General features: G+C 46.2%; 2 protein-coding genes across 2 annotated transcripts in view; one reads left to right on the forward strand and one right to left on the reverse strand.

The window, feature by feature from the left end:
* LOC146207723 (uncharacterized) overlaps nucleotides 1-14,422 on the forward strand; it is a 148,835-nt gene that overhangs the window by 76,169 nt on the left and 58,244 nt on the right. The gene's annotated exons all lie outside the window — the stretch shown is intronic.
* Nucleotides 1-14,422, reverse strand: part of LOC146207724 (uncharacterized) — a 44,707-nt gene that overhangs the window by 11,308 nt on the left and 18,977 nt on the right. Inside the window, exons 4-5 of the mRNA XM_084587148.1 lie at nucleotides 13,965-14,062; nucleotides 9,171-9,251 (exon numbers count right to left, since the gene is read on the reverse strand). Of these exons, the coding sequence (XP_084443274.1) occupies nucleotides 9,171-9,251; nucleotides 13,965-14,062 (179 nt within the window). The remainder of the gene's footprint in view (nucleotides 1-9,170; nucleotides 9,252-13,964; nucleotides 14,063-14,422) is intronic.

A 14,422-nucleotide genomic window follows, 5' to 3' on the forward strand; every position in this document is an offset into this window, starting at 1 on the left:
GACAGCTAGCTGCGCGTTATAACAGATGCCTTCCGCACCGCGGCAGAAGTGGCGCAACCAGCAATTGGAGGCCGGGTGGTCTTCGCACCAATCGAGACGTAAGTTCGGACGAGACGGGGCTGGTTTGATTTCAAGGACACCCATGGGTGCTGTGGCAGCGTCTCTCTCAATGAGGTGGCCAGAACGAGATATACAGGGCACGGCGGTTACCCAGGCCAAATGGACCGGCAGTGTTTCCATTTCCACCCTATACACACGCACTTGAGTGTAGTCTATGCCGACCTTTTGCCCTAATGAATTGCATTCACGCATCGCTGACCCGGTTTGAGAGAACGTATGCATTCCGTGCTAACTTCAAGTTAAACACCGCTTCTTGTGTACACTTCTTTTTCACAGGTGAGAGGCAGGTACTTAAAATAGAATCATATTCAGTTTAACAATTTAGGTTTATTTTTTAGCAGTAGTGCTAAGAGAAGGATGGTCACAAAACGCACTTATTCAATTTTGGATTATAACGGTTAATTTGAGTTTTGAGTTTTGGGGTTTAACGTCCCAAAGCGACTCAGGCTATGAGAGACGCCGTAGTGGAGGACTCCGGAAATTTCGACCACCTGGGGTTCTTTAACGTGCACTGATATCGCACAGCACAAGGGCGCCGTGCTTTTCGCCTCCATCGAAAATCGGCCGCCAAGGCCGGGATTCGATCCCGCGTCCTTGGGAAGAGAAGTCGAGCGCCGTAACCACTGCGCCACCCCTTATAACGGTTTATATATATATATATATATATATATATATATATATATATATATATATATATATATATATATATATATATATATATATATATATATAATGGGGAAATGGTAAATAAGGAAAAGAGGGACAAGAGGCAACACGAATATGCAAAATAAATCCTTGTTCTCATTTTTTACGACTATTTTTTACACGCACAGATATTAAAGAATTTTCTGCTTCCCATTAGGGATTACGGCCCCTTAATATATGAAAGAGTGGGCTTAAAAGGAGCACAGGGCGATTTTATGATTCTTGAAATTTTAAAATGTCGCATTTTGCCCGAAAATTTGGGGCAAAATGCGACATTGCGAGGGGCGCAATAAGACACCTCTCCAAAACAAACGTGTACTCAGCTTTGGCAATGAATGCACATTACGTTCACTTTTTTGAGACTGTTCAGACGACACATCCAAACAGAACGCAACACTGCGCCGTTCATTTATGATCAAAGAACTTTGAAGAACTGAACATTAAGGTTTTTAGCGTAGCTTGCCTTTTGTGGAGTTTTTTTTTTTTTCTTTTTTTTTCTTTTTATTTTTGCCTTAGCATCACAGATCTTGCTCTTGCGCTTCGCCCGTGTCACATTGATATGCGATATCGTTTCCCCCGCCGTGCCAGAACATGTTCTCTTGGACATGAATCTATAGATGAGACCGAACAGCGCTTGCCCCATCGTCGTGTGGTACACCAATAGTGGTTTTTGCTAGTCGAAAAAGCGCAACGCTTAATTAGGTCCGAAATGAACTTCTTGCAGTCCCTGTCCTATATATACACCTCCCTCCCCTACTTCTATGAGATACCACCTTAGGGATACGAAAACACTGGCAGTGGCGGGACTGTATGATACGCATTGCGGAGCTTTCTCCACCTCCTCATCGCACCTGCTGACAGTTGCCGTTCTAATTGCGTTTTCTTTTTGTCTTTGTGTTTTGTTTTTTTTTTTACTATTTCCCAATTTTAAAGAGCTCGAAAATTGTGGCAGTGATTCGAGGCAAACTATAGTTACTTCCTAATTCATTCTCTGTCCTGGAAAACTCCGCGATATAGCGTTTTACCCTACACGTATTTAGGCCCCTGCTCAAGCAACTTCCCGGTGAGAACGCGATGAACAAACCATTTTAAAGTTTTCATAGCTTAAGAGGAAGAAGCAATATTTTAATATGTAGATATGAGTCCCTGTGTTAATCTAGCACCCTATATTTAGCTTGCAGATACGCAGCATAGAAAAAGGTGGCCTGCGGAAATTTGCTGTTTTTTTTTTTTTTTGTTTTTTTTTTTTTAAGGGGGGAGGGGGTGGGGAGGGTTCACCAACGCTCACTTCTGGATTTTTTTTTTCTCCTCCTTGTGAAAAGCTAGTCTCGCAGTACAAATGTGACGGTTAATCCTCATAATTAGCTGGACTATGTCCACTGCATGCAGGGCGAAGGCCTCTCCCATATTCTTCAATTAACCCAGTCATGTGCTCGCTGCATAAATTTGACCCCTGCAAACGTCCTAACCTCATCCTCCTAATTTTCTGCCTCCCTCTGCTAGGCTTTCCTTCCCTTTGAATCTAATTTCTCCTCCTTAGCGAACATCGGTTATCCTCTCTTCGCACTGCGTCCTGTCCATGCTCGTTTCTTCTTAATTTCGCCTATAATGTCATTAACTCGAGTTTATTATCTGACCTACTCTTTACGCTTCCTATCTCTTAACCTTACACCTACCATTTTCGTTCCGCAGCTCTCTGCGTTGCCCTCAACCACGGCCGATGCATTCAGTCCGGCCATGTCTCAACTTAAGTAGAACCCTTTTCTTTAGCCTCCCCGTTTCAGCCCCATAAGTGAGTACAGGTGAGTTGCAACTCTTTAGCGATACCGGTGAGCTGCTAGTCATAATCTGCGAATACTTGCCAAATGCGCTCCATCCCAATCTTATTCTCCTTGTTATTTCCCTTTCATGGTCTGGATCTGCGGTTACTACCTGTCCTAAGTAGACATGTTCGCTTACTACTTCATTGCGATTCGTTTAAATAAATATCTGAGTGAATTGACCGTTTAAATGTTAGGTAACGCTAATTCACAGAGTGTCGCAGTTGGCCCCACTCTCCTGCACTTGTCAAGAGATTGGATATGCCACTGTTGAACGGCATGTAAGCGATGCTGACTGGTTGGGACGCGAACATAAAGTGGAAGGCCGTCAAAGACCATAACTGGAATCAATAAATATCTGTAGTCGAAGTTTCCTTCCTTATTCTGATGCAGACCGTGCACCCCGGGCGTTTCGCACGAAACTAGCTTCAAGAAACGTCCGACGACGCCACCAAAAATCGCGATACTTCCACACCAGACCACAAGCACCAGGCAGCGCAGCCACACGTGACAAGCGCATATACGTTGCAGGAGCTTGCACGATTCGCGAACAGACTAACGGCGCCACTGTTCAACTCAAAATACATTGATTTCACTGCTGGCCACCAAGCTCGAGGACGATTTCGGTCAGCTCAGTGGCAAACCCACCAGTTTTCTCCACAGTTAGGTGCAGCGTAACAGACATGTACACAGGAGCGACAATCTCAGTCTGGAGAAGCAGAGTGTGTACAAACACTCGCTTCAAAATGTCGCTACAAATGCACGCCCTTTGTTCAGCAATGTATTGTAAGTGGCGCGCAGTTTTCATATGCCGAGATCCTTAATTTCCCATCGCCATGAATCACTTGCTGTGGCATGCAGCGTATCAACAGGCACGCTCATTTAATGCGCCTCTAGCTTTCGCAGCGCTGCACGCAATTAGTCGAGTGCAGTTTACAGACGCCGACTCACGAGCGAAGAATCAACACGGACTTGCAGTCAGCAGCACTTGCGCGGCTACTGCAAAGCTGGCGTAATTTATTGCGAACCGTTCTGCCGCGCTGCGCTTCCTTCCTCCGCCCCTTTACTCGATTCTGCGCCGGTGGTCACCGTCTTAATGCCAGGCCGCACCCTCTTGTGTTGTGCACCATACGGCAGCGTGCACTTCGCTTTCTGCCACCCGGTAATTGAAGAATGAAACGTTCGGGCGTGCATTTTGTGCGCCGTGGCCAATTTGAACCGCAGGCAATTTGGTCAGCCACTAGGCGTACGCCGATCGCCTCTGCCGAGCGTGGATGAGGTATGTGTATCCCAGTAAGCGTACACAAGTCGTGCGAAACGTTCTCTTGAATGGCGAGCAAGAGCGTTACGCATCTGTCGTTCTGTTTGTTCAGAGACACTGTTGCTTAAAAAGACTGTTGTCGTTGATGTGTCATTTCCGGTTTCGTAATTGTTGGACAGTCTTTACGCTCGCACGCTCGCTTAGTGGTTACTTTCTTAAAGACTTTAGACTTTTTTGAAATGACAACTAAGCGCCGCACTCGCGTACACACATACAAACAACACGCATGCACATGCCATGGATCTCTCCCTTTCTCCGTCGACCTTGAAGCTAAACGCTTCACATAAAGTGAAAATAGCGTGGCATTCCCGTATAAAGCGGCTTTGCGAAACGAAAACAAACAATACATTTTTAAAACTGCTCTCGACGCCTTCGTACCGTCCTGCAATAGAGTAAAGCTAAATCAGAACCTAATGTGCTTTTGTAATGATTTCAAGGAGAGTTTGCTTGCAAAACTATTGCAGACGGCACCGAATACTGGCACATTTTTGCAGAAGAAACAGCTTTATCCCTTCAACAAGACATAACTGACGCATGCGCGGATGACTTGGACATAGCGTATATACACTGTTTTTTCAGAACCAGCCCGGGGAGTTTCTGGAAAAGTCGTTGAATTGTGGGGAGGAGTTCTTATTCTCCTCATTGATGACAGCTCAGAAGTACTGCATAGAATGACGGCTTGCGGGGCGAGTTGGTTCATGACTCCAAAACACTACGGCGCAGACGCCAACTCAAAAAATAATATGACACCACATGCGCATACTACTAACAATTTATTGGTAGGAGATGGACATATTTATACCCTTCGACCACGCATGTATACAACGCTTGATCGCTCTCAACCCTACCGGTAGCAGTAAGCAGCAAATGACGTGGCTAAACATATATGACTAAACACTTATAGCAAAGGTTACAAAATATAAACCAAACAAATCTGGCAATAGCACAGTCGGTCAATCGTAGCAAACGCAATGTCAAGTATTCGAAGCAAAAGCGCTCAAAACCTAAAACGTAAAAGAAAAACGAAAGTAAGGTAAAATAACAAAAACAAAGGTAGCTAACAAAAAAAAAACCACCAGCACCACCTGGGCCAGGTCGTCAGACACCGAATGAAAATAATTCATGGCGATGCAGATCTTCATAAAAACGTTTCAAGAAAGCAGATTTCCTTTTTTAGGAGCTACAAAATTATCACTAATACATATGCTCCCTTTCTTTTTAATCAAAAGCTCCAAGAATTTCTCGTGCCACCTGATTGCGACTTCTGTTTAGAAACCTGATACTGCAAATCACCGGCTCACACTCTCAATTTATACAGTGGGGAGTATACATGCCATATATATGCCATATATATTGTCACGGACAACAAGGGCTAGATGTGACTAAGGCGACGGGACGAAGCTCGACCAGCAGGCAAAGTTCCGCGCACAGCACGCGAGACCATTTCGGCGTCCTTTTCTTCCAGGTGCCACCTAAAAACATCTGGGACACCAGGTGACATTACTCCCCCTCCTAAAAAAAACGAAAGCACAGACTGGGCGCGAACGATGGGCGATGCAAGTCAGTACAGAAAACGAATATAAAACAGAGGCGGTGCCCTACACAACTAAACGAGTGCATAGTACACCGCACATTACTGCGTGAAATACGGTTTCATGCGGACAACGTGCACCACCTCGGAGCGTGGTTGCCGACGCGAGGTCTGCATAGTACCCGCTGGAAGGACTTCGTATGTCACTTCTGTGACACGGCGCAGAACCTTGTAAGGTCCATAGTATCGCGACATCAGTTTTTCAGACAAGCCGGGCCGGCGCACCGGTGTCCACACCCAAACTTGCTCTCCTGGTTCTTGACGTCTTGATTCTTGACGTCAGTATCAGCAGCTTTCTCGGTTGAAAATGTCACTGTGCGCTTTCGGAGATCGATAATAGCTCCATACTCCCGGAGAAAATCAACCCCAAGGATAACGTCACGGGAGCAGTCAGGTATAACGAGGCAGCTTACAATAAACGTGGAGCTGCGAATTTGAACTCGTGCCGTGCACAGGCCACTAGGAGTTACGACATGTCCGCCAGCGGTGCGAATCTGCGTGCCCGACCATGGTGTCATGACTTTTTTTAGAAGCGCTGCTAGCTTCCCGCTTATAATCGAAAAATCCGCGCCAGTGTCCACCAATGCGCTAACCTTATGGCCGTCGAGAAGCACGGGTATGTCCAGCGAGAGTCGATGTTCATGCGCAGGAACTGTCGTCGGTGCCGTAAAATCCAGATCGCTCACAGGTCTCCTTGTCAGGGGGTCTTCGTCACGTCGAGTGCAAGCGGCCTCGCCCCCGGAGGTCGCTGTCTTTAGTTTTCCCGATGGGGACTTGGCGAGCGTCGCTGCGCCGTCCAGGATGGCCCGCGCTGCGGCGATGGTCGGCGTGGGGACGTGGATCGTGACTGCCGCTGAGAAGTTGGCGCCATGCGCTGCTGCGCTAAGTAGTCTTCAATCTCCCGGGGTCTTTGGCCTATTGGAGGGCGACGCATGTCGATGGGAAATCCGTGAAGTCCAAGGTGTCGATAGGGGCACTGGCGATAGAGATGACCTGGCTCCCCGCAATGGAAGCACAGGCGCTGGCGATTTGGGGCGCGCCACAGGTCCGCCTTCCGCTGGGGTGGTCGTCGGTTGTCGACGAACGGCTCAGTGTGTGCGGAATACAGTGAGCCTTGATCGGGTGGCGGTAATGGCGCCGAAGCAGTGGCAGGGCGTCGCGCCATATCTGCATAAGTTGGACGCAGGTACTCCGTAGGGAAAGGTTGTGGATCAGCGGACGCTACCGAGGGCTTCAACGCTTGAAGCTCTTCGCGGACAATGCTAGCTACAGAGCCGACCATCGCTGTGGAGCACCGAAAAGCTTCTGGAGCTCTTCGCGTACAACTGAGCGCATGATGTCGCGTAGGTTCGGGGTAGCCCCGAAGGCCGAAAACGGCTCTACAACCGAAGCGGCGACCACCGGCCTGTCGTAAGTGGTAGACCGCTGCTGGAGCATCCTCTCTATTGTGACAGCTTCCGAAAGAAACTCAGCAACAGTCCTTGGTGGATTACGCACGAGGCCAGCGAACAGTTGCTCTTTAATACCGTGCATAAGGTGTCGCACCTTTTTGTCTTCGGTCATGGCCGGGTCAGAACGTCGGAAGAGCCGGGTCATGTCCTCCACATACATGGTCACAGTCTCATTTGGCATCTGTATACGAGACTGTAGAGCCCTTTCTGCGCGTTCTCGCCGATCCGCGCTGGTATAGGTCTCACGAATTCGTCTGCAGAACTCACGCCATGATGTTAGGGCGTCTTCTCGGTTCTCGTACCAAGTACGAGTGCCATCTTCCAGGCTGAAGAAGACATTTCGAAGCTTGGCGGCGTCGTCCCACTGATTAAACGAGGCGACCCGTTCAAATTGGATAAGCCAGTCTTCGACGTCTTCGCTCTGACTGCCGTGGAAGGGCTAAGGCAGTCGTGGATTTTGCAGGGTGTAGTAAGTTGGAGCTCCTTGCATAGCCGGTCGAGGGGCGCCTGCGGTGTTGAACTCCAACGGCCCGTGCTCAGGTGGTAGGCCTAGGTTCGGTGAACAGGAGTGTCGATTGGCACAGGACCTGAATCCTGGATATGCGGAGGAGTTCGGGACATATACTGGGATCGATACCCCGCACCTCCACCAAAATATGTCACGGACAACAGGGCTAGATGTGACTAAGACGACGGGACGAAGCTCAACCAGCAGGCAAAGTTCCGCGCACAGCACGCGAGACCACTTCGGCGTCCTTTTCTTCCAGGTGCCACCTAAAAACATCTGGGACACCAGGTGGCAATATATTCCATGCTCCCGTGCCCTGCCTATGTAGACCCTTCCACGTGTTAGTGGGATTTCATACAGCACGCAGACGGCGCAGGAAACAAAAGGCTTAACCTGCATCTTGTCGCACTCTGGTTTCTTCTTTTGCCCAATCTTTGAGCACAAGCCTCCCAGCTTTTTGGGTGCAGAGAACACAACGGGAACCTCGTAACGGCTTGGCAACTTCCTCAGGTTGTGCGCCATTCGGACTTGCGGTCGCCTATAGTTCCCTTATTGCCATTAGGCTTCTTCTTGCCTTTCATTTTTTGATGGAGGGTCTCAGCTACACCACAAATGACAGATCATGGGAAACCAGCCACTTGAAGCCTTTAAATCTGATTATTAAAGCTAGCCTCGGCCATGTGAGCACATGTGACTTAAACAGCTCGGATTATAGGCAAAGTGAAGCGATAGCCCTTTTGATCGTCTTGGAGTGCGCAGATCGGTATGAAAGTAGCTCTTTTCTTGCTCGAGGGGAATACATCCAGCATAATCTACCTTCTAAGAGTTTGATGTTAACATCTAAAAACTGTAGGCTGTCATCATCTGCTAGTTCATGAATAATTAATAGTGAGACCGTTCCCTTGTTGTTTTCCATAGAGCATGGTACGCCATTGTAGAGTTAGTTTTCAGTATAACAAGAAAGTCGTCCAGATATTAAAGAAATTACAAGCGTTCAACGCTGCTGAACCAAATATTGAGCGAAAGCATTAGCTGCAGGTGACCGAGCGTTCTTCTTCTTCTCTTTTTCTTCTTCCTCAGCCGCTTTAACCAACCCATATGAACGGCTTAGTGGTCTATAGGGGTAACGTGAATGCTGCAGGGTCCTAACAGGCTGATTCTGACATAACCGTTCCTTGTGAAACGAGAGACCCAAGCTGGCAGCTCCTGCCAGCTTGTGTGTCACGTGGGGTATGACGTCACAGCGTCACGTGGGTAAGACGTAACTGCAGCCGGGTCATGCGAAGGCTTGAAAGTGCGATAGTATTGCCTTCGCAATAAAATTTTCAGGACTAGGCAATTTTCAAGGGAAAGGGCTAGAAATGGCCACTAGGCGATCGTCTATTATTCACACCTATTCACGCCTGTGACGATCGACGTGGTTAAAATATATAGTTAGGTTCAAGGGGACGACAAGTGAATAACAACAAAACATTTGCGAGAGCTCGTATAAAACTAGACAGAATACGCACTCCACTGTTCGGAAACCCCCTCACGGTGCTGTGGCCCCCGGTGCGAGCCCTCGAAAAAAAAAAGGCCGAGACGCATCATCTTGTGCGCTGACACGAAAAATGACCTACACGCGTTTACAGCGCACGTCTTGCCTCTGTCTCACCAAATTTGGGTAAAATGCCGTAAGGTTCTGGCTGTCGCCCGGGTAGATGTCCCCCATGTCACCGCCAGTCAGCAGCATGGACTGTAGTAGAGAAGGACAGAGAAAAATGCAACGCTGCATAAACCACAGTGTCAAGAAGATAGTGTAAAGAGTCATATCGCTTCCTGGTATTCTCGGCCTGCTTACTGTTTTCTCCATGTCATGTTCATAAAGGTGCTTTAGAAAATTTCACAATTTTCATCAAACTGTTACACTTTTTTCGCTTTTAAGCCTAAAGCTCTCTTTCTGCTGAACTTCATCGCACGTTTAGGCTCCTCTGATTCACTGTAATCTAATTAGAACAACAATGTCACGAGAAAACCGTAGCTTACTCATGTGTTGCCCGTAAACTGTCACGCCTCATTTTAATTCAACATTTTTATCGGCTATCGTATATATACAGTGAAGACCAATGTAGACATTGTATAGATCAGAATGTTGAACGAATTGTTTATCCCTGCACCCTTCGTGGGCAGAATTCTGTCGGATCGCGCAACATATGGCCGCACACCGTAATTAGATATATGTGTGACTGTTGAATTGCAGGCGCTTCCGTGCAAAACAAAACAACTTACAACTCCACCGGCAAACCCTTTCGAATACCAGCACTCGTACTATAATCGATTTCCTGTTTTGGAGTACTTCGGTAGCTGTGCAGTCTTTGAATATATGGTTTAATGTATTTACGCTTGTTTCTCGCATGCCTTTGCTATGCAATGTCTGCATAACTGCTGGTTCCTGTGAATGAAATGCTTTATGTAATAGGCCTATCAACAACTATACCTCACTATTAGTTATATGACATTCCACTCGTTTCATTATGAGGTGAGCAATGGCATTAGTAACAGCATAGCCGATGTTCCCGCTAAGAAAACTAGCTTCCTATACCTCGGTTAATTGAAGTCTAACGTTTTCTTCAGAAAATTAAATCGCTTGATCCCTGGCTTTTTCACCTCTTAATTGCTTTTTGTAACCTTAATTTTTCTATCAAGATCAAAATTCGCACACTTCCAGCGCCAGTATTTCTGCTTAGGGATGTACACAGTATAACTCTGGTCGATGCGGATGTTTAGTTCGGCTGTACAAAAAGACAAGAGTAAATGCATACACACGGCGCCCGTGTGTAGGTCTTTTCCTACATTCGTGCCTTGCTAGCGCTGTAAATTTGATATAAATTCTCGACAGAGCTCTCTGAAGCACCTCAGCTATTATCTATATTGCCCGCAATGTTTTTAACATTTCCATTCTTGTTTTGCACAGCTAGTACAGGGCCCTTCAGTCTCCTCTCGATCCGCTGCTTCCTCAGTCTTCTCCTTGTTGTACTTAGTCTAATTCAGACATGTCGTCGCTTTCAGCGTGCATCTGGGTGTCACTATTTTCATCTTCGCATTTACGCCCGATATTCTGTTTCCTGCAAGCGTTTTCCACTGTCCTGCTTGGCTACTTTAGTTCCTACTTATATTTCATATCCTGTGATTATTTCCGTCAGATGGGCGTTCATTGCGTCTACATTATGCTCGTTTTCCTCGGCTAACGAGGAATAACTGTTTTAAGAAACAGTCTGCGCTGCTCCATATTTTTGCTTCTGTATGAATTACCTACTTCTTCATGATCGCTTTTCCTCGTTGCGCTTGCAACTATCGGCTAATATTAAACATCGCGATACTGTCATCGATACAGTTTACCCCGCCGAACGCATTTACAGCTTGCATGTTGTTGTTACGCAGTATATTAAGTCTGTATTTCAGTTTTAGTCTCCGCATTTGAGCTCTCTAGCGCCCACTTCCCTTTCTTGTGTATACACAAGCGGCTAGTCCCAAACATTCTGCGAGTATCTCCGCCTGGTTTTTCCTGGATCCTGAGACTCATGGTTATACGCCCTGTTCGCCTGCCAAGGTTTCTTTTGCGGGCTTGTAATTCAAGACACCCTCGAAAAACAATGCACCAACTACGTTTTTACTACCATTCTAGTCGATATGGCATATTAAACAAGCCCCTACATTGTTTCGTCGTCGTGATTTATTTCTTACTACAGTACTACTCCGATTGCAGCACTCCGATAGTATTACTAGTGTAGTGATACTCCGATAGTATAGTATTATTCTGATTATAATACTCCGACGTATACAGGATACGTTTAAGTGTACTCATTTCTAAACGGAGCTTGAATATAAATTTAACTCAATATATTACCAGAAGTCAAAACTTCCGGATCAAATTTTTTTCTCGTCACTATGACGAAGCTGTCTGAACTTTCAGCCAGAGTTCAGCGGATGTCTCTCGTTCATTTTGCAAGGACTGTTGAGACGAGAATAAAGAGATTTTTTGGATTAAAAAAAGTTCACTCTCTCCCCGGTGCCTTGAAGATTATCCTTATAAAAAATAAGCGCCCTTTTGAATTCTATTTTTTTTTCCGGAATTTACGGAATTCGACATTTGTACCACTTTATTGCAGAAACCGGAGAAGGCTTCAGCTCTTATTATAGTCAGTCTGCCACTTGGAGAAATCCTCCTCCCTCGTCGCTGACAGTCCCACTACAAAAATACATTGAAGTTCGTTTCGCTTGATCATTTGCCTTGTTTACCTTGACACATAATGCGTACCACAAGCTGCTACGAGTCCTGAAAGCTAGAGGACGCGATTTTTTCCTGAAAATATCGTGAAACCTGCTGCACGATGCGTTTGAACTACTGATGCTGGGGGAAGCTTATCCTTGCCGATCAAAGCACGGCTTTTACATGAAAAATAACGATATCCTTAAGACAGGGTACTGTTGGGGACAAACGGCTTTAGAACAAGCAAAAAGCGATCTTTGTGCCAAGATATGTATCTGGATGCAGCTAGCACAGAACCAGGTTAATTGGAGAAATATGGCAGAGGCCTTCGCCCTGTAGTGGGTATAGTCAGGCTGATGATGATTATGATGATGATGTATCTGCAGGATGAATTGAAGGTATATATGATAGAGGCTTTTTGACCTTATTTGGACGTAGTTTGGCTAATCATGATCATAATGGAGATGAATAAATCTGCCAACAACCACCGCTCTTGACTACTACCTTTCGGCTCCGTTTGCCATTCACGCGACCTGAAGACTTTTGTTCCCGATTGTACATCCACCGTCGACCGTCTTCCCTGGCCATACTTTTTTCCCTTCATCCAACCACTGAATATATCTTCCTCGCATAGAGGGGTAGATGAAATCTTTGCCAAAGACAAACTCAATAGTCCAGATGAAAATTGTTCATTTGCCGAAACCTTGGGCAGTGGACAAAAACCCCGCCCCTTTTCCCACTTTCCTTTCAGTGTTCAAGCTTCTGCATTAACGATCACCTCCCTCGCTCTGTCCTGCATATAAGCTTAAGCTCCTAAGCGCGTGACTACAGCAGGGGTGATCCAAGCTAACCAGTCGTTGAAACTGAGCAGTATTCGTCAAGCAGGAAGAAAACTGGAAATATCCAACTACAGCTTCCGGTAATTTCTCGATGTGGTTGAAAATAACATGTGAAATAGACTCAAGCAGAGTAGCAAAAACGTAGAGTGGCAACTCTACGCCTTCTCCCTGTCACATGGCAATGTGGCAGGGAGAAGGCGGCTGCATAGCCAGATAGACACTTGTGCTATAAATACAATCTGCTCTGTTTGTCTTGTTTTTTTTTGTTTGTTTGTTTTTAAGCGAGAACAATTGTTTGCACTATATTCATTGCGAACAACGGCATTTGAATTGGTTTTGCGCACAATTCGAAATAGCCGCCCAAAGTTCATGACATGCGTGTTATCAGGAATTTTCGACATGCCGATATTTTACTTTTCAACGACGTTAAAAAATGTTCGAGACTGCCTTGTTATGGGCACATCTACTAAACGTTGGTAGTAACAGAAACGACGTGAGCTAGGTTATATGATTCCTATACGATCTCAGCGTATTAATTTTGGCGACTTTAATCTTTCCTGCGAATGATTGATTTACAGATCAGGAGTCCTTCTCCGGGCGCTGTCCAGTTAGGTAAACCTCTCTTGGATGCAGTGCGCTCGTATATGCAGCACTAGTGATGACATCGCTAGCCTACATGACGACCTTCTCAAGTGCTAAGTAGCTTTTCAAGGCACGTTCGCACCTCCGAATCGCAGAAGTTGTACGACCATTTTGGTCGAAAAGCGACTGTCACAAATGGTCGCATTTGTCGAAAAGTGACAGTCGCAGACCGTTCAAACACTGCTCGATTTTCCAGTTTTGCGATCGCTGGTCGAAATCCGGGAACCAATTAGCGGCTGAACTGAAGTGAATGCAAATTACATCCGGCTTATCGCGCGGGTGAGCAGTCAAGATAAACAAACGACGTCTCTTTCCGAACGAGACCGACTCCGAAAAGCGACCCATCGGTTGCCTTTGCTAGCGTGAACACTGATCGGGCTGAGCGGCTCCCTGGTCACGTACCCCTCGCGACTCATAATTGTAGCCACATCATCGTTGATAATTATCTATATTGTCAGACGTTGCTGAGTTAAGCTTTTAATTACCAACATGTCCAGGCAGAAAGCCATCTGGTGCGCCACATATCTGACCCAACTCTCTAATACGCTGGGAATAAAGGTTTACACAGTCGTTTCTGCTGCCCCGTATCAACCTCTATAAAAAAAAAATGGCGTCAAGGTGTTTTAGCAGCTGCAAACTGCGATGATGGCGTTAGATGTGCATGCCGTTCGACAAGAATCACGGAATTGCAATGAGAGGGCGTAAACGTGGTGCTTACGTCACAGTCGACATCACCCGTTGCTACGTGCAGGCAACACGAGCGGCTCACGAAAGACAGGGACAGGGGGTCGTGGCCAAGGTTAGTCACCGTCACGTCTGCACATGCGCAAGTGTAAACCGAGAGGCCGTGGACTATGCCGCCATCTCTGAAGAATCGCGAGCCAGACATTGCTCTAAATTAGTCCATCTTGTCAACTCTTGCTCTGTTTCTTAATAAATTAAGGCCGTTATTTGATCAGTAAAGCAGGCTATTATTTAAAGACGAGAAGATTAGATTAATGGTATGAAAAGAAAGCGGTAGTACAAAGCTGCAGGTATTTCTTTTTATTTCGTGCATGTAATCTTCGTAATTAATAAACAGGTCGCCAGACACCAGCACTGTGCGCCATTTCCCTCCGCTGTAGCTCTAGATCGAAATAAATAAATAAGCAAATAAATACATTTTAGTCAAATTTG

Source organism: Amblyomma maculatum, chromosome 1 (genome assembly GCF_055883805.1).
Source record: "Amblyomma maculatum isolate TAMU_Amacu chromosome 1, ASM5588380v1, whole genome shotgun sequence".
In the NCBI taxonomy this organism is placed as follows: Eukaryota; Metazoa; Arthropoda; class Arachnida; order Ixodida; family Ixodidae; genus Amblyomma; species Amblyomma maculatum.